At 37.8% G+C, this 19,281-nt stretch overlaps 3 protein-coding genes across 4 annotated transcripts in view; 1 reads left to right on the forward strand and 2 right to left on the reverse strand.

Moving 5' to 3' along the window:
* Window positions 1-19,281, reverse strand: part of gtf3c6 (general transcription factor IIIC, polypeptide 6, alpha) — a 1,355,101-nt gene that overhangs the window by 243,141 nt on the left and 1,092,679 nt on the right. The window lies entirely within an intron of this gene.
* On the forward strand, window positions 895-7,817 carry c16h19orf85 (chromosome 16 C19orf85 homolog). Its single transcript, XM_079837502.1, has 3 exons — window positions 895-2,554; window positions 5,556-5,698; window positions 5,783-7,817. The coding sequence occupies exons 1-3, from the start codon at window positions 2,367-2,369 to the stop codon at window positions 7,129-7,131; spliced, it is 1,680 nt and encodes a 559-aa protein (XP_079693628.1). The 5' UTR covers window positions 895-2,366; the 3' UTR covers window positions 7,132-7,817.
* myh14 (myosin, heavy chain 14, non-muscle) overlaps window positions 10,320-19,281 on the reverse strand; it is a 42,599-nt gene continuing 33,637 nt past the window's right edge. The window contains exons 37-44 of one of the 2 annotated variants that reach the window (XM_079837449.1): window positions 19,022-19,150; window positions 18,835-18,923; window positions 17,109-17,232; window positions 16,822-17,030; window positions 16,267-16,375; window positions 15,759-15,931; window positions 14,420-14,446; window positions 10,320-13,348 (exon numbers count right to left, since the gene is read on the reverse strand). In XM_079837449.1, the coding sequence (XP_079693575.1) occupies window positions 13,159-13,348; window positions 14,420-14,446; window positions 15,759-15,931; window positions 16,267-16,375; window positions 16,822-17,030; window positions 17,109-17,232; window positions 18,835-18,923; window positions 19,022-19,150 (1,050 nt within the window). In that variant the 3' untranslated portion in view covers window positions 10,320-13,158. The remainder of the gene's footprint in view (window positions 13,349-14,419; window positions 14,447-15,758; window positions 15,932-16,266; window positions 16,376-16,821; window positions 17,031-17,108; window positions 17,233-18,834; window positions 18,924-19,021; window positions 19,151-19,281) is intronic. The other variant, XM_079837450.1, reaches the window with a different exon arrangement.

The raw sequence follows: 19,281 nt of genomic DNA on the forward strand, positions 1-19,281 counted from the left end.
CTGGACCACGGATCACGTTTTCTTTTACATCACGTGGATGGCCTCTTTCAGCAGGATAATGTGCCCAGCCACAAAGCAAAATTGGTTCAGGAATGGTTTGAGGATCGAGCACAACGAGTTTGAGGTGTTGAATTGGTCTCCGAATTTCCCAGATCTCAATGCAATCGAGCATCTGTGGGATGTGCTGAACAAACAAGTCCGATCCATGGAGGCACCACCTCGCAACTTGCTAACATCACCACCTGCTAACATCTTGGTGCCAGATACCACAGCACACCTTCAGGGGTCTAGTGGAGTCCATGCCTCGACGGGTCAGGGCTGTTTTTAGCAGCAAAAGGGGGACCAAAACAATATTAGGAAGGTGATCATAATGTTATGTCTGATCGGTGTATACATAGTCTTGACAACTAAGTGAAATAAAAAAGTGGAAGTTGAAGTACTTAAATTCTGGTTAAACTTTTTTTATTATTATTAAATGGTCTTTTCTGTGAGAGAAACATGAAAATCAAGGCAATAAATATAAAATTAAAATAACTAACTTTCCTTGTATGGACAATTTTTTTTATTTATGTTCCACAGAAGATAGAAAGCCACACAGGTTTGGAATGGAGAGAATGTTCTTTTCCCGAAAATTCTCACATTATTATCACATTGGACCAAAACTTACTGACTTTTCCCCAAAGATTTTGATCATTTTTGTCCTTTCCCCCGACCTTGTTACCTGATCAAAAAGAACTGGCCTACAACAAATTGCTTCTATATTTCTCATTCTGCTGTTATTGCAAAATAATGTATTCATCTTGTTTTCTTTCAATTAGGTCTTTTTGGAACTGATTTATCATGCCTCATTGATCCAATTTTATTAATTTCACTTATCATATCATTTTTGAATAAGCTTGAGTGAACTTTTTCCACTCAGAAACTAAGGTGCATAAAGTTCAGATCAGTGAGGGCTACGATCAATCAGTTCCAAAAGGGAATACGAAACCTGTGCTACTTGAAAGAAAACAAGTTGACAAAAGAATCCTAATCCAGTGTTTGGTGATAATGTCACATAGTGAGAGATTTACAAGCAGTTTAAAAGGCCGGGCATTTTTGATCAGGAACACCAAATTAGGAAAAAATAAATTCTAGCTCTTTTTAGAAATGAAATGTAGAAATGAATCGCTAGTTAAATTTGTCTTTTATCAATGTTCAATGGAGCACTTATGAGAATTCTCTCTCTCTCTTTCTTTTTAAAATTTTGGGTGATCTATCCCTTTAAGAGTTAATCTAATTCCAAATATAATTGCTCTAATGTGGGTGGTACACTGACTTATTTTCTTTTAAGATATATATTGTCAAGCATTCATCGTCAGGTTAATATGTTCCTGCTTTGAATCATATTTCCTGTCCTCAGGACCACGTTCCATTATGTTGAGCGTCCCCATAGATATGTAAAAACAGCATTTTGTCTGAGGGCTGAAATGTGAAGGCAATTTGTCTGTGGCAACCGGTAGAGCTCTCAGACAGGAGAATGTGTTAATGAGGATCTGAGATTAAAGAGATCAATTAAAGGCCCGTTAAGCGCTTAACTGGTGCGCTGTGTTTGCTAACACTTAACAAGCGCTGTTTTTGACAATGCACAAGGAGACCACACGACATGGACCAGTTGACTTCTAGGTAATTGCTTTTCTTTTCATTCTGCTGCACTTCTCTGTGCTCTTTAACGGTGCGCAGTCTTGCCACCCTTTTATCTAAGCAGACAAAGAATCGCTCATTCTGTAGCATCATCACTGAACGAGTGCCACCCTCCCCTCGGTGAATGAACCCCTCACAGTCTCTCAGTCAGTCAGGGTGCAGGACTGGATCACCTGTGCAAAGCCTTCTGGTTCCCTCGTTCGCATTTCAAAGTGGATTCTTAGTCAGTAACAGAAGGTAAGTGGTTTAATTTAAAGTAAGATTTAATTTGGTTACCATTATCAGGCTTTTAGAGATCTAACTCCTAATTTGATGTAATACTGCTCCTTCAGTTTTACTAAATGTTAACACACTGAGCCTAAGTTATCGACATTCAATGGCAATTTAGCAAACAACTGTATCTGATATTCTCTTCTCTTTTTTTCTCTCTCTCTCATGCTCATCTTTGGTGAATGCGATTTCAACAACATTCCAATCAACCAATCAAATTTTTGAGGGACAAGTTAATGTCATGTTTAGGGTTGGGTGCTTCTACATCAGTGTTATTCTATCAGTGTTATCCTATCATTTCCCTCTGATTTTAGGAATACCTAGGGTTAGGGGTGGGAATATAGGACTATGTTTTTTGACAGAAATGTCTTACTTGGCAAAAATCATGACACCCGTCATATTTTATCCCCAAAGCTATGCGTCCATCCAGTATTTTGACCTTTGAGCCAGGGCTGGAGCACGGAGTGCCATGGGGTCGGGATCTTTTTACTTTCGTGACCTCAGCAGCTGGTCACATGATGAGGACTTTGCAAAGACCACGTAAAAACAAGCCATCAAAACGACAAGTCAATCATCGCAGGTTTCTACACAACATGATACAGAGGTATGTTATGTTAAAGGCTATGTTCACCAATATCAAAAATACAGTAAAACAGTAATATTTTGACTAATTACCTGTTTTCTATTTTAATATATATTAAAATTGAATTGATTCCTTTGGTGGATGGCAAACCTGAATTTTAGCAGTCATCATTGCAGTCTCCAGTGTCACATGATCCATCAGAAATCATTCTAATAACCTGATTACAAGAAACATTTCTTATATTGAAAACTACCAGGATGCAATTTTTAGGATGCTAAGATTAATAAAAAATATAAAGCAACAGCATTTATTTTAAATTAATGCTGTCAAAATTAGCGCGTTCATGCCTGTTTAAAAAATATGCTGTAAAAATATTTAACGCAATTAACGTAGCATCCATTTTTTCTGTCATCCTATTCCATATGATACCGGTCTTATTCATACAAATGCTTTAAACCATTCAAGCATGACAAAAAAAGAACAGCTGTCTGTGCACAGAAAGACACACGCTAGTATCGCGCACAGACAATGCACCAAAATCGAGTTCTCTTTCGCACTTGAACAGACAGTAACACAGAATTATGCAAAAATGCTTGTTTTGTTGAGTATTCTCATAAGAGCAGTCTTAAATGAGTTAAATAATGTCTTAAATGAACTTAAAGAGTTGAGAGAAAATGAGATGCGCGTGACAGCTTGTCAGATCTGCCTCATGTTTGGCAGCGGCAGATCTTAAAGTGGCAGCAACCTAATAAAACGTGATGTCTGTCATTAAAGTTAATCAAAGAACAAAGGTAACAGAGAAAATTGTAGCTTTAATAAGGATTAATCTATATTTATAATTTATGCAGTTAAGACTGTAAAGTGTTTGATAACTTTATTACATTTTCATATTGATTAGCCTATATGAAGGCCAGTAGGCCACAGGTAAATATGACATTTATTATAACAGGTTTATGTGAAGATTGTTTTAAGTTCACTTAAAGGGGCTATATGCGTTTTTCTGAAATTTAAACTCGCGACTGACACCTGTGGCCAAAAAACAGAACTGCTCTTCATTTCTGCTCGCTCTCGCAGCGCGCGCTCGTAAGCCGATGTTCACTCTAGTCCTTGCAAGGCGCCGGTCTCTCTCAATCTTCAACCTTTTTTGGCCACTTGTCAGTGGTTTAACTTTTTTAGTCTTCTGTGGAGTTACTGTTGGTGTCCGAGTTGTCCTGGGTCTCTTCTGTGTATTCGTTAAATCCATTGCACTGCTTGCGAGTGTAGGCTACTTGCTGACTAGCGGTGGTGGCAGAGTGATCTGAAACGTTTAACATGAACGTGCTTGACGTCACATCCGCAGACAGCACGGGAAAAAACGACCCGTCAGGAAATATGAAAAATAGGATACAGGCTTATAGGTGCACCCACTGTGAGCGGACAAGGTGTCAGTATGCTCATCAGGAGATGTTTGAGTCATAAATGGTAAAATAAAAAGGCTATTGTTACGTTTATTTTGGGGAAAAAGTTGCATATAGCCCCTTTAAATTAAAAGTTGCTATTTTTTTAAAGCCTAATAAATGTTGAAATTAATAGCTTTCAACTATACTGTAATGTTGAATGTCTGTCATTAATGTTTAAAAAAAGATCAATTTCATAGAGACATCATAGTAGTATTAGTATCAGTGATACTGTCATGATCACCAGTGAGAGTGCCCGTGATTTACCGCCAGAGGGCACTCCACCCCGGACTATTGCCATTCTATCTCAGACTACATCTCCCATAATCCTTTGCTCGGACTTATCATCCCTGATTAAATTCACCTGTGTCTCATTACCCTGTTAACCTCACCCTATATAAGGCCTAGTCCACACGTACACGGGTATTTTTATAACCAGAGTTGTTCCTCCTCCGTTTTAAAAAACAACCGCGTCCACACAAGCACGGTTTAAAAAAAAATCTGTCAGCATGAAAACGCAAAACCACGTTATAATTGGCTGCCTAATTTCCGCATGGGTCCCATCCACGGCACCAATGCACTGAGGGATGCCATGGGCTCAGTGAAACCCTTCTACAAGTTTACTTTGGACTCAGTGACAGGTAGCTAACTGTAGCTACACAGGGGCAGGGCCCAAGTGGACTGAAGCTTCACACACTTGCCTTAATATGTTGTATTATTGCATTCTGGCGCCTCTGTTCTGCAATACAATGAGATAACTGCGCATGTATCTGTATACATGTGATAAGCGCTGTTCACAGAGTTATTAAAAGCTACGTCCGCCATTGCATAGACTCCACTCATGTAAACAAAAGCGTAATAATCTGACGTCAAACAAGGGAAAGAACGGTGCACACTTCGACTTAACAAGCCGAAATCTCCGGTTTCACCATCTACACGACAACGCTGTAATCGGAATTTAAAAAAATCTTCACCCTGGCCGGAATTTTCAAAAAAGTCCGGTTTCAATAACCGGATACTGCGTTTGCGTGTGGACGAACAGTCAAACCGCGTAGAAAAAGCAGCGGTTTTGAAAATACCCGTGTTCGTGTGGACAGGGCCTAAGCCTGGTCAAATCTGTCAATCATTGCTAAGTCTTGTTTAGTGTAACGACTGCAATTCTGAGCATTCTCCCTGCTTTCTTGTCTGTTGGTTTTTGGATTACCTGCCTTGTTGTGTTTGTTTGGACTGCCTGTCAGTGTTTTGACCTTGCCTGAACTCTTGACTACGATTGTGGATTACCCTTTCAATAAAGCTGCGTTTGGATTCTCAGAGCAGTTCCGTAACAGACAAACACAACAAGTCAGGGAACACGGGCAAAAGAGTAATCCAAGAACAGAAAAAAACAACAACCGTATATATATATATATATATATATATATATATATATATATATATATATATATATATATATATATATATATATATATATATATATATATATATATATATATATATATATATATATAATATATTTTATAAAATAATTACATCATTAATAAATATATTAAACTATTATAATTAATATTCCATCTGCCTCTGCACAGGAAATTTGCAGAAATAGAGGCAGCTAACCATCAGCTGGCTTCTGCTTTATTTGCGACTGATAAACCCCCAAATCATCTAACGCCCAGTCTGTCTCGCATTACAAAAGAAGTCACAGACCAGTCACCTAAATCCTCAAAAAAAGGTACAAGAGCTTACTTTTTATTTTCAGAACTGGTTTGTTCTGGTCTGGAACAAGTTTGATGACTCCTTGTTCTGTCTTCTATAGCTATTGAAACTTTTATAAATGCTGACAAAACCGAAGTGCTTCCTGAACAACAAGAGGATGTGTGTGACCTCTGGACATTGGGCAGTCTTATGGAGACCAATGTGGCTGATAAAAGTTTCCCACAGTCCTTCAACACTACAGGCACAAATCTGAGAACTGAAAAAACCTGCAAAGCTGCAAAGAAAAACAACCCAATGGAAGGCGACAGCTTCGAAAGGCAACCAGAATATACAGATTTAGAAAGCTTCGAGGACAGCGTGTCCTCCTGGTTGGGAAGCATCGAAAGAACAAGGCCGTATTCAAAACCATGTCTCACCAAATACTCTGACATGAAGCTGCTCCCCACAGGTGTTGACGTTTCAGACCTGTCACCCCCTTCTCCGGTGATTTCACTGTTGTCTTTGGATTCCTGCGATTTGGAGGTTCAGATGCTCATTGATGCTGAGCACGCCGTCCAAACGCAAGATGGCACCGTCGTTGAGAGTCTTCAAATGGATATGATGGACGACCTTGACCTTCTGGATTGTTATGATAATCATGGAGATCTGCAGATCCACAACAATGATCCTAAATGTAAAACGGCTGAGTGGATGGTTCACAGTGAAGAGGATTTACAGGAAACCAGCACGTTTCCGAGCTCTCTGGATTCAGGATATGACCTAGAGAACCTAACCGGTTTTGGCGTTGAGACCAGCAGTTTGAGCCAAAACGGTCAAGAATTTGAATTTGATGTTCTCTGCAATCAAGAGCTACATAGACGTAGTTTCCATCACAATCAAACAAACTATTCGATGAACCACAACATTCTAGAGGGCCATTTTAGTAGTACTGAACCTTGCAAGAGGACGAATGGAAAGGAGAAGGATTACTCAGATTCAGATTTGTCTGCTGTGGATGGTATTGTTTCAAGCCACCACATGTTCCCAGCGCTTGAGAATCAATCCAAACGGATTCACTATGACATCTGGGAACAACAGCCTCTGAAAAGCTCACACAATAACTATTCGAGTCCAGAAACAGATCAGTATCTTATGATGCAAGACATTGATATCAGAAATGGAGACACAAATATTGTACAGGTTGAGAATCTCAACCAGACTGGATCAGGTCTCCAATGCCCCATAATGTGTTGCCTTGAAGGCTTTTGTTATCATGAAGGAGATTCGTGTTTTTACTCCAAATTTAGAGGCAATCAGAGTAGTCTCAACTTTGAGGGCGTGGCTAGATCTTTCCCTGCTACATTGCATAAGATCCACCCCACTCCAGTTCCAACTCCGCCTCTAGATGATGATTGGTTGTTCAGTAATATTGTTGAGGACGAGGTAAATAATACACTGGGAAAGTACTGATCAGGCACGGGACAGTAATGTATAGTTATGAAATGTATACATTAATTTTATTGTATCTGGAGTTGTTTTTGATCATTAAGGTGGTTACATTTATCGTTTCTGGGCGAAATTTCAATTCAATCAGAATCCGTGCAACCGGGAGTTTTGCATGAGGACAAAAAAGTTCCCCACGCAGATTTCACTCATGTTCCAAGTTTTGTCACATGACTTCACCGCGATGAAGAAAGATGTGCTGCATACATACACTATTGACAATGGACCTTTTTTGCCCGCACCTTTACATGTTCATGATTTTATAATCATTTCTGTGAAATGTTCTTGTCCGTGTTGTGAAATTAATTTATCAATTAGTGAAATATTTTCTGTAATGAATATTGTAACATTTTATATAGAGTACTAGAAGTGCAAATTTGAACATAAATAGACATAAAGCAACTGGCCTAAGTAAAAAAAAAACAACAACACATTTATAAGTTATTGTACTGCCATGGACTGGTCATCTGTCCACGGTTCTTAGAAGGTTCACCCAGTTCATGCTGGTGGAAAAGGGGTAAGTCCCCTCCCCTGCCTTCGGCCCAAGATCCTGGGACAGGCTCCAGGAATGAATGTATTCAAAAAAAGTTATTAATGTATTATTTTATTGTTACATTTACATTATGAACATGAATTAAACTGTTTTAACTTTGTCTAAAGGTCTATTTATTTATTTGAAGTGATTTATTATTATTTTATTGTCATAATTAACCATGCCTTTTCATGTAAAATAAAGTTTTAACCTTCATCCTTCCCTCACAGGGCATGACCCAAAGCCCTAAAATGATACTTTTTTTTCTGTCCAGAAAGCTTATATTATTTAATTTCTATATTATTTTTTAAAAAAATTTACTGCATTTTTGGGGGATTTTTTATTTTTATTTACCTTTAAATTACTAGATTTTATCAATAAATAATATAATTTAAGCACATCCTTCACATTCTTTCAACTTAAATTCAAAATAACCATGTATTGGAGAGTTATAATATATTAGCCTAGCACCCTAGCGGCAGCAAATGTAATTTGCAGCCAGGGTCGTCTAGCAACTCTCCGTTGGCTTGTGAGCTGGAAAAACCAAACTCTGTTCAGGCCAATCACATCGTGTATAGAGTCAGTGGGCGGGCTTAACATAATGACGGCAGAGTTGCAGCTGTTCCGCGTGCTACTTGAAAACAAAGAAGCTGGCAAACAGCGGTCTTTCAAATCAGCTTTGGCCGCGACTTGGAGTTCAGCTTTTCTTTGAGAAAAGAACAAAGAACGGCACTGAAGTCATTCTTAAGAAAGGAAAATGTGTATTAGGAGTTTTGCCGACCAGTTCCGGCGAAAGTTTAATCTATCAACTAGCTCTGCTTCACCTTCTTCGTTGCTCTGGTTGGTTGTAGCGCTATCCTATTGCGTGCAGAGGGAATTTGAAAGACAACCGTTTATCCCGCCCCTCGGATTGAGCCCTGCCAATGGTGTGTTCCCAACATCTTGATGTAGGTCCGTCTTGTCAGGCTATCTCATTGGGTCAATTTGTGTCTCTGCCGACCTCTTGTGGAAAAAAATAATACATATAACACAAAATTTCATGACTCTTGCCACTAGATGGCCCTTATAGCTCTATGCATTGGATTCTAAAGTCAGTTTCTCTTCTGTATGCATTCAGATACAAATGTAGACATAAAATGAATGGATGTGCTTTTTTGAGCATCAAACTCAATGGACCCCATCTCTGCCATTCTAAAGCTTGGAAAAGGATTTTTTTAATACAACTCCAATTGTGTTCATCAGAAAGAAGAAAGTCATATAGGCTACACCTAGGATGACTTGAGGGTGAGTAGCCTAAATCATGGGATAATTTTCATTTTAAAGTCGACCAATCCTTTAAATATCCTTTTATTTATCAAATTGAAAGGTGCATTTATTAGTGTAAAAAACACTTTTAAACTTAGCATACTGCACAAAAAAAAAGTACAGTTTAAATTGGTCAAATTCAACTATGATTTATCCATTTCATAGTCTAGTTTTGGTTAAAACACTGATCATTGATTTCTTTGTTATATTTTTAAGTGGTCCTCCACATTTACAGTGCTGATGGTGAATCGTTGGTAGTGTGTTAGTGTGAAAATAAACCACACTGATTTCAAAACCAATGGTATATTAAAATTCACCCCCGGTCTCATTTTTATCATTATAGCAAAATAAAGTAAAAGATCAAATAAATGACATGGTTAAAAATTCAAGTTCCACAAATGCAAAAAAAGCACACAGTCCTCTTCAGAAACACCTCAGATACACACACACGCGTATCTCCCCTGGAGTTTTAATTCCTCTTCATACATATTCTCTGCTATTGTCCACTCATCTCACACTGGTTCAAAGCTGCATTATAAAGCACAAGTTGAGTATAACAAGACTCATTTATTTAACTACAATATAGGACTTTGAGAAATATGACTGTTTTTAGCTCTCCTAATTGAATTTTTGAGTTTGCAGCTCTGCAAATCTATCTGATAAATGTACAAATCGATCCAAATGACTTTGTACATTTGACAGTGACAAAACACATTTTAGCAGCAATGTTGAGTTGCTTGAAAGGCAAACCGTCAGAGAAATTCTAGGCAGAAATAATTTAGGAAACGTGTTTTAACATGGACAAATAAGTAGAATAAAAACAATCTGTTGTACAAGGCTTGAGTATTTTGGCTAGTATGTGTGCGATTCTATTCTGTCTTTAACAGCATGGTTTCCACTCTTTCAGTCAACATTTTACAACGGCATACAATTCCAACTTGATTCTAGAGATCGGCAATTCAAAATTGAAACATTATTGGGGCAATTAAAACAAATGAAGTATCAAAATGTGATCTACATAACCTATTACAGACATTTTGCATACAGTGTAATCTGATGATCTGACATGAAAACCCTGCTTTCCGATTTATAGGACAGATACTGTGGCATGTAGTAATAACTGTGGTAATAACAATGTAATAAACCCACCAGGGAATCAAAGAACCTTTCACAGGCTGAACATGTTCTAATACTTATTGGTGACAAACAATTATTATTCACAGTTTAATACTGCAAAACTAGCGAGTGTAAGCCAGTGTATCAATTTGCTCATCACCATACAATATCTAAGAATGAAAATAGAGACATAAACGTACAGTGAAGGTTAGGAAAACTTTCATTTGATATGCCAATGAAAACAAGCAATAAACAATTGTATTCTAAAATGCATCACATCACTGCCTGTATGAAAAAGCACCTATGAGAAGGATGTCTGAGTCAGATTGTTGTTCAGCGAGACCTAATATTGCAATTTATTGATCAAATTCCAGATCTTGTTCTTATTATTTCACTGATTTCCCAATGGAATCCATTTTGTATGTTCTGCAGATACTACAGGCACTGTTGACATGCATACAATGTCCCTTTTGTCATCCATATGCCCCAGATTGTGTTCAACATAAACACTTTGATCCATAAATATTTACCACATTCAAAAATGAACAAACAATCAAACAAAATACAATATGTCCTTTTGATAAAAAAAAAGAAGAAAAAAAAAGTTACATGATATAATGATAATTCAGGAGCAACTAGCAGCCTTTGACCCCTGGGAAAAACAGGCAAGATGTTCATACCATAACTCTCAGATATCCTGATAACAGACTTCTCACTCTTGCCCATTGTCAACATGGTCTCAAATGCTTGTGTTATTTGAGGCCCACTGCAGCTTATATGGTGAAAATGTATTTTTGATTCCGTCTAGTGTTACTGAGTGTAAACCCAGCCTTACCCTCAAAAGAGCTTTCATTTCGCCTTGCTTTCACTTAAATTGCAAACTATACAACAACCATGTCATGTCTATGCAGACAAAAAAAATACAAAACAAAATAAATAAACTGCATACTGGAATTCTCTTAATTGATAAAAATTACAACGAGTCAGTAGTCTGAAACTGGAACCGATGTGTTAAGACATAAATTAAGAAATCCTACCTACCTATCTATGTCACTACCGACAAAAGCATCCCTTTAGAGCGACCTAACTATCTACGCACAGTATCTAATAGGGTACCATCTGCAGCACAGATACCCTGAACTTAACAGGGAGTTGAACTGATTACTAAAGTTTGAATGAGATCAGAGCAGGTATATTTCAAATATCTAATAATAACTGTTACTGCTAAATCTACATGGACGTGAAATGCTTTGGCTGCTTTTTTTAACGTTTGTTTTCCGCTAGAAGTCCAGTATTTTTTGACCTTTCATGTATTTTTTTATTTATTTTCTGTATCCCTATTCTTTTCTTATGGTCAGGTGGTGTGGCTAAGATGTAAAAGCTATCATGGATGGCTCAATTTTAGCATATTCATTTAATACAACAGCATTTTCATCTTTCTCAATTTTCTGCTTGTTTAATACAATCATAGCTTCGTGCACATAAATTGTCATCTATGGAAGCCCCTTGTTACCTCAGAGTAAAAAAATGTAAAAGTAACTGTGAGATAAAGTTTAACTCTTTCACTGCCATTGACTGAATTTTCCGGCTTTCCGTTTTTTCAGTTATACGGGAGGGGGCGCTATTATACATCATATTATACCCACATTCAAGTGTTGATAATATCTTTTTTTTTTGGGGTTTAAAAGCAGAGGCTCTGATCTTTAATTTGATATATTGCATGTTCCGATATTCATTCAACATTTTCGTTTTTGTGAAAACGATCAAAAATGCTGGCGGTGGCTGGCAACTTTTTGCAAAAATACTGACGGAGAAAGAGTTAAAATAAGAAATATTCACACTGTGAGATACAAAGTCGCAATTACGAGATATCGCGCGATATAAAATCACATTGTGAGATATAAAGTCACAATTAGTAGAAACAAACTCACAATTGCGAGATATAAAGTCACGATATTGAGAAAGAAAATTGCAAGGTGTGAAGTCACGCTGAGATATAGAGTCACGATTACATGATATAAAGTCACATTTTGACATGTAAGGTGTGCGTTGTAAAGTCACAATTGTGAGAAACAAACTTGCAACTGTGCGATGTAAAGTCACAAAATTGGGAAAGTCACACTGTGAGATAAAATGTCACAATTAGCAATCGCGAGATTTAAAGTCACAATATTGAGAAAGAAAGTCGTAATTACGATATATAAAGTCACATTTTGAGATATATGGTGATTTTTAGTCGCAAAACAAACGTACAACTGCAAAATGTAGTCACAATGTTGAGAATAAAAGTCGCAATTGTGACATTTAAAGTAGCAAATCCCTTTTTTTCTTTTACTCTGGGGTGGAAATGGGCTTCCATAATCATCATCTTTGCCAAATCATGTTTAACATAAAGCAAAGTTGTCTATTTATCTGAAGTAGAGTTATCACTTCTAAAAAATTAAAACACAGATATTCTAAAATACCAAAGAGATATCCTTGTACCTGTTCAGTTCTCAATATCTTAAAACATGACATTGTTTTAGGAGTGAGCGAGAGAAAGTTTCTCAGGGCTTTGAGGGTTTGATGGCGTGTGCAACTACAGATGATGCATTTTGGCCTGATCGTGGATCATCTGTGCAATACCCAATGGCCTTTGATTGCCATTAACATGCAAATTTCTACTTAACACATGGCTTTTAATTGATTGAGAGAGAGCTTGAGGTGGCCATCACAATTTTGCCACAACAAGCCTGATATACTGCACCGATATACAATACTTGTATTTCCCTAGAAATGTTGGGAAATGTTGTTTTCTTTTCTCCCTGACTTTTAAAGTGCAGTCCTTATTCACTGCTTGGTTGGTTTAAATAGTACTGTAAGAGTACTGCATCCGACTTTCTCCATCTTGCATGCTAATTCATCTGTTCGTTTAAAATCAATAAATCACATTAACTAGTTTCAAGTTATGTGTGACTGCATGGATGTTCTGTTATGTGTACGACTGCAAAAGCTATGCGAGTTAAACAAGTAAAACTGTTCATCTTTCACACTCCCCAATCTTATTCAGCGTCTGTAAGGCTGTAGGGGGGAGGGGGGCCCAGGGCGTTGTCTGAGGGTGTGGGGGTACCCGGTGGGCCGCTGGACGGGGTGGGTGAAGCACCTGGATCCTCAGAATCAGAGTTCTCCTGAGAAAGGTCATCCACCAGAGCCCTGCGGCCAGCACGCAAGGAGAGAGGGAGCGGAGCTCGCCTGAGACAGAGACACAGAAACAGAGATGTTAATGGCATGCAATTCATACACAAAATGAGAAAGACAGTGTCCCCAAAACATATTTAGCTTTCTTTACACACTTACTTTGTCACGCGAACTACACATTGCATTAGACACAAAATATAAAAGCTTATGCAAAAAAATTATAACCTTTTCAAGCCATTTTGCAGTATAACAGTTAACTCTTTCCCCACCATTGACAGAGTTTTCCGTCATTTATGAGACAACGCTTCCCCACCATTGGAGAAATTAGTTTTCACTGTTATATGGTAGGGGGTGCTATCACAATCTTCTGAAAGAGTACAGAATCTTCGGCTCAAAACACAGACAAAAAAGGAGCAGAAACAAGCGATAAAAGCATTGCTAATGCACGTTGTAGTCTTTGAAAAAAAACAGTTTTTTTGTTCAAATGTTGCTTTTTTATTAATCTTACCCACATTCAAGTTTTGACAAAAAAAGTCTTGTTTAAAATCAGAGGGCCTTTTCTTTCTTTTGATGTAATGTATGTTCCGAAATTCATACAACAAAATATTCTTAGAGCCATGATGTTTTTGTGAAAATGATCAAAAACGCTGGCAGTGGCTGGCAACTTGTTTAAAAACGCCAGGCGGGGAAAGAGTTAACTTAGAATAGAAGTTATCAGAAAAAAATATTTTTTACAGTGTAATAACTTTCTTGTCAATCTTGCCCAAAACAAAATGGTATTTTGTTGCCTAATACAAAGACATTCATACATTTTGAATAGTGACTTAAGTGTTCAAATACTTTTTGGGGTCACTGTTTATGAGCTGGAAGAAAGAAAGAAGAGGAAACTGAAAGAGCGTCCATGATTAGAGGAACAGAGAATCTGTGATTCATCACCATCTATAAACAGGAAGTGACCCACAATCCAATGTATACTACACCATCTTGATATGCTTCAGAATAAATCAGTTACAAAGGACTGTCTCTAATTTCAACAGGGCACACGCCACCAGAATCAAGAGGAGACAGGAAATGCTCAGAGAGGAACACAAAACACAGTCTGACACTTTATACATGAAAACCTACTGTTCTGACTTCTGCCGTTCTGTGATGCTGAGTTGGTGTAGGAGACAAACGCACAAATATGGATGGACACAATAAGACACATTAAAGTCAATAAGAGAATGAAACATGCACACACAGTACAACAAAAAATGGATTGATGACATGCAAATATATTTATGTATGAGCAACTAAATGACTGAAACTTTCATTGTCCTAACCAGAGGCAATGTGACAAGTTTACAGCAACAAGCAATTTTTCTGTTCACACAGAACACTAAACTGTGCGATGTGACGTAGTCAGAGCCAATGAGAAGATATTGACTGTAAAAAGTGGATATATGTATGTTGTTACATTAAAGGGATAGTTCACCCAAAAGTGAAAATTCTGTCTTCGATTACTCACCCTCATGTCATTTCAAACCCACAACCAAAATTTGAGTGCTTTATGTATGTTCGTTGATGAATGTTTATATGTGAATTAAAGCCTACATTAAGTCTGATCATCATATACGGTTGGCTCATTTCATATGAATTCATTTTACAATCTAGCTTTACAATCTCAATCAGAGTTTTGAGTGAATAGACTTTCAATGGAGGGACAAAAATCTCGTAAAAATTTCTTCATTTGTGTTCTGAAAGTCTTATGGATTTGGAATGACATATGGGTGAGTAACTGATAACAGAATTTACATTGTTTTGTGAACTATCCCTTTAAGGTAGCCTGGATGCCAGCCGAATTTAGCCCCACCCACAACATTTGAGGTCGGGAAGTTCGGTCTGGACATGATCCGTTGTGGAGCAACTATGCTCGAACCAGAGCTGTTCGGACCAATCAAATTGTCAGGGCGGGCTTTATACGATGATGGACAGATGATAAACAGTAACGTAATCCACATCACCAAAGAGCGCTTGGGTTGAATTTGTTCTAATCCTAAACGGAGAACTTGTATTCTTGAATCTTGCATTCACCTTTACTATTTCTCTCAAAAATGATGATAGTCTTGGTAAGAATTTGTGTATTCTTAAATTCTTTTTTACAACACCGGCAAAGATCGTTCACACTCATCATCTTCTTCTACTTCTTCCAGCGTGCGTGCAGTTGAGTTCTCACTTACACAGTTGCTCTGATTGGTTGTAGGTCTATCCAATTTAGTGCTTTCCTGGTTCGGTTGAAAAGCACCTCATAATCACAGCCCAATGGAGCAGTATCAGACTCATATTCTGACTAGAAGCTGAGTATGACGACCTCATGCTACCTTTAAAGAGTTATTTCTACCCAATAGCTTGCTTGTTGCTTTTTCGTTTTGCTCTTTGAATTTTACACACAACATTCCAACCTTCACAGCATCATAACCTTTACCTGAGTTGGGAGCGGAGAGTGTTGAGCTCGCGGTTCATGCTCTGCATGCCGTCGCTCATTTCCTCCATCTCTCGCTGTAGTTTCCTGCGCTGAGCGTTGGAGCGAGAGTTCTCCTCCTCCACTTCTTCTAACTGCCTCTTCAGCTGACGGAGACGCCCCATCGACTTATCCAACTACAAAGAGAAAGAAAGAGAGATTTTATAATTGTAGAATAGAAGTGGTACTGAACTACCCACAACCCTGAAGCGAATCCAGCACATCCTGTCATGAGTTTGTGTAGGTTAACAATGGCTGGTTAGGTAACATTAGCTATGATATGTAATGTAGGCTGCTGCAGTATTGAGCAATTAAATGCATTTAAAAGAAATAAAAAACAGAATTAATTTTTGGGTGAGCCATCACTTTAAGTCAGCCAATTAACTTTTAGGCCACATGAAATCCTTCACAGTTCACCAGGCTGAGACTCATTGCCCGGAAAAGAGGGGTTTTGGAGCGTTTTGAGAATTACCTGCTCTCTATACTGATCTGCATGTCTCCTTTCATCCTCCACCTGTATCAAAACTTCCTTCAGTTTCTTCTCTGTTTTCCTCACCAGCTTATTGGCTATGGCTCGCTCTCTATGAAGGGAGAAACACACAAAACAGTCACATTGATGGTTTGCTCTTTGCAGTGAATGTAGAACCGTACAAGAATAATTCATGCAAAAATTATTTCAAAATTCTCACTTTTTCAAAAAACATATGCTCATTTTATCCATGCAATAAAATGTAATGGTAACCATGGCTGTCAAGCTTTATTTTAAGTTTAGTGAATCATTTCAGTTTGTCACACAAATGGCTTCCGAACGCGTGAATATCACACACATTTCGTACAGACCCATTTTTATGATGCTTTAGTGATTAATTTTGTTCTTTTTAGAGCTTAGCAGTCCCTGGTACCTAGAAACTTTAATTGTATGTAAAAAAAGGAGTTCTGACATTCTGCTAAACTTCTCTGTTTGTGTTTTTTCATGGAAGGGGATTAACAATCAGTTAGTATTCGGTAATATTACAGATTTTCTTACTGTCTCTCCTGCTCCACTTGCTCCTCCATCGATTCTATCTTGGCCTCCAGGGCGGCGACGCTGAGGCGATGTTTCCCCTTCACAGTTCCCTCCATCTCGCTGAGACGAGTCTTCAGCTCTTTAGTCTGCCTCTCGAGGGCCTCTCGTGCGCTCTCGCTCTTCTGTGCAAGTGTCCTTTCTCCAGATAACTGGACTGTAAGAGTCTCAACCTAAAAATACAAAGAGAGATGTAGAGTGCTCTGTCTGTATGTGTTTGTGTGCTAGTATATATGTGCTTCTTTGTGTACCTGTAAGGTGCTCTTCCTATGTCTCTCGGCTAGTAGTTCAGCATTAATTTGTTCCTCCTCTAACTCTTCCTCCAGCTGAGTGATTCTTGTCTCAAGACGCCGCTTCTCATCAAACAGTGCAGATCTGCAGGGCAAGCAAAGAAAAGACAACATGAGTCCTATTTGTTTTTTTAATAAACAGGCCTGGTTTTGCACACTATTCATCAGTGCGTAAAAGAATAATATTAGCCGATAATGTTGTTGGTATTCAAAATACTTCAAAAAAATATATTTTAAATCAAATATTTTTTAAAGGTGGGTGTTACATACACTAACTTTCAAAAAGTTTTTGATTCTCTTCTGCTCAACAAGGCTGTATTTATTTGATACAAAATATTATTACAATAATAAAAAAAAAACTGTTTTCCATTTAATCTACTTTAAAATGTAATAGCTGAATTTTCAGCATCATTACTCCAAGAAAGATTCTTTGATGAACATAAAGTTCAAAAGAACAGCATTTATTTGAAACAGAAATCTTTTGTAACATTATAAATGTGTTTCCAGTTTTGATAAATTTTGAAAAAACATTATTTTTTTTAAAAAAAAAACAACAACAACAAAAAATATATATATATATATATCATACAGACCCAAAACCTTAAAAAGTTTTAGATGTAGAACAAATTAATCACAATTACATAAAACAAGGAACATCTTTTAAGAAAATTAAGGGATAGTTCACCCAAAAACGGTTCCAAAACGCAAGACTTTCGTTTATCTTCAGAACACAAATGAAGATCTTTTTGATAAAATTTGAGAGCTTTATATCCCTTTATTGACAGTTACGCAACTGACACCATGATGCTTTATGAATTGAGCGTTTTAGTCAAAATTTTCTGAAAAGACGCGATTGCTTCAGATGAAGAACAGATTGAATTTCGGCTTTTACTCACATATAAACATTGATCTGCCTACATAAACAGAAGCTCATCCGAATCTGCTTGACACGCGAGAATAAACCTCTTGCTGAAGCTCAAACGTGATGTGTAACACACGAGAATGAACCTTATTGTTTCTTGAGGAAGCTCACACATGATGTGTAACACAAGAATGAACCTCATTGGTTCTTGCGGAAGCTCAAATATGATGCGTAACACAAGAATGAAACTCATTGGTTCTTGCGGAAGCTCAAACGTGATGCGTAACACATGAGAATTAACCTCATTGGTTCTTGCGGAAGCTCAAACGTGATGCATAACACATGAAAAGGAACCTCATTGGTTCCTGTGGAAGCTCAAACATGATGCGTAACACATGAGAATGAACCTCATTGGTTCTTGCTGAAGCTCAAACGTGATGCATAACACATGAGAATGAACCTCATTGGTTCTTGCACGTCAAGCGAACATGCTTGAGCTTCCGTTTATCACAACTGATGTGTGAGTTGATACATGTTTACATGTGAAGAAAAGGCTAAATTCAATCTGTTTATCATTTAAAGCGATTCAGTCTCTTCAGAAAATTTGGACTAAACCGCTCAATTCATATGGATTAGTTTTACGATCTCTTTATGAACTTTTTGAAGCAGTGTCAGTCGTGTAGCTGTCTATGGAGAATACAGAAAGGTCTTTCGTAGATGAACGAAAGTCTTAAGGTTTGGAACGACATGATGGAATTAATCTCATCATCCCTAAACACAAGGATATCTCTGGATCAATGGACCTCAACACAAACATATACTGACTTTCCAGTTGTAGTGTTGACAATTTCATCCGCCATTTCGTCTCTCTCCTGCTGGGCCTGTCTCCGCTGCCTCTCAGAAACGGCCAGCTCCTGAGAGAGTATCATGATAACAGCGAATGAGAGAGAAGAAAAGAATGAAGGAGATGCATTTCAAATATCTTCTGGGTTACATAGGCAGGATAACACACCTCTGTCAGCTGTAATAGTTCTGCCTCCAAAGTCTGCAGCCGTTTCTCACTGTCCTTCGACTGGGTGACGATCTCGTCTCGAGCCAACTTGGTCTCATCAAGCTCACGAATGAGCTCCTTCATCTGAGTCTGAACAACACACAGGAACACACAAAATATCCACATCAGGGATCAATCAGTCACATTTTATATGGTTTATTTGAATGAAGTCTGGCCTTCATGATGAAATAATTGAGACCTGACCTACAATAAGCAACTCC

The sequence above is a fragment of the Gobio gobio genome, assembly GCF_949357685.1.
Source record: "Gobio gobio genome assembly, chromosome: 15".
Lineage (NCBI taxonomy): Eukaryota > Metazoa > Chordata > Actinopteri > Cypriniformes > Gobionidae > Gobio > Gobio gobio.

Bases quoted from the DNA above. Each gene is read 5' to 3' on its own strand.
- c16h19orf85 (XM_079837502.1), top strand. From the start codon at position 2,367: ATGCGTCCATCCAGTATTTTGACCTTTGAGCCAGGGCTGGAGCACGGA. The intron at 2,555-5,555 runs GTATGTTATGTT...GCCTCTGCACAG, and splicing joins CTACACAACATGATACAGAG to GAAATTTGCAGAAATAGAGG. The intron at 5,699-5,782 runs GTACAAGAGCTT...TGTCTTCTATAG, and splicing joins ACCTAAATCCTCAAAAAAAG to CTATTGAAACTTTTATAAAT.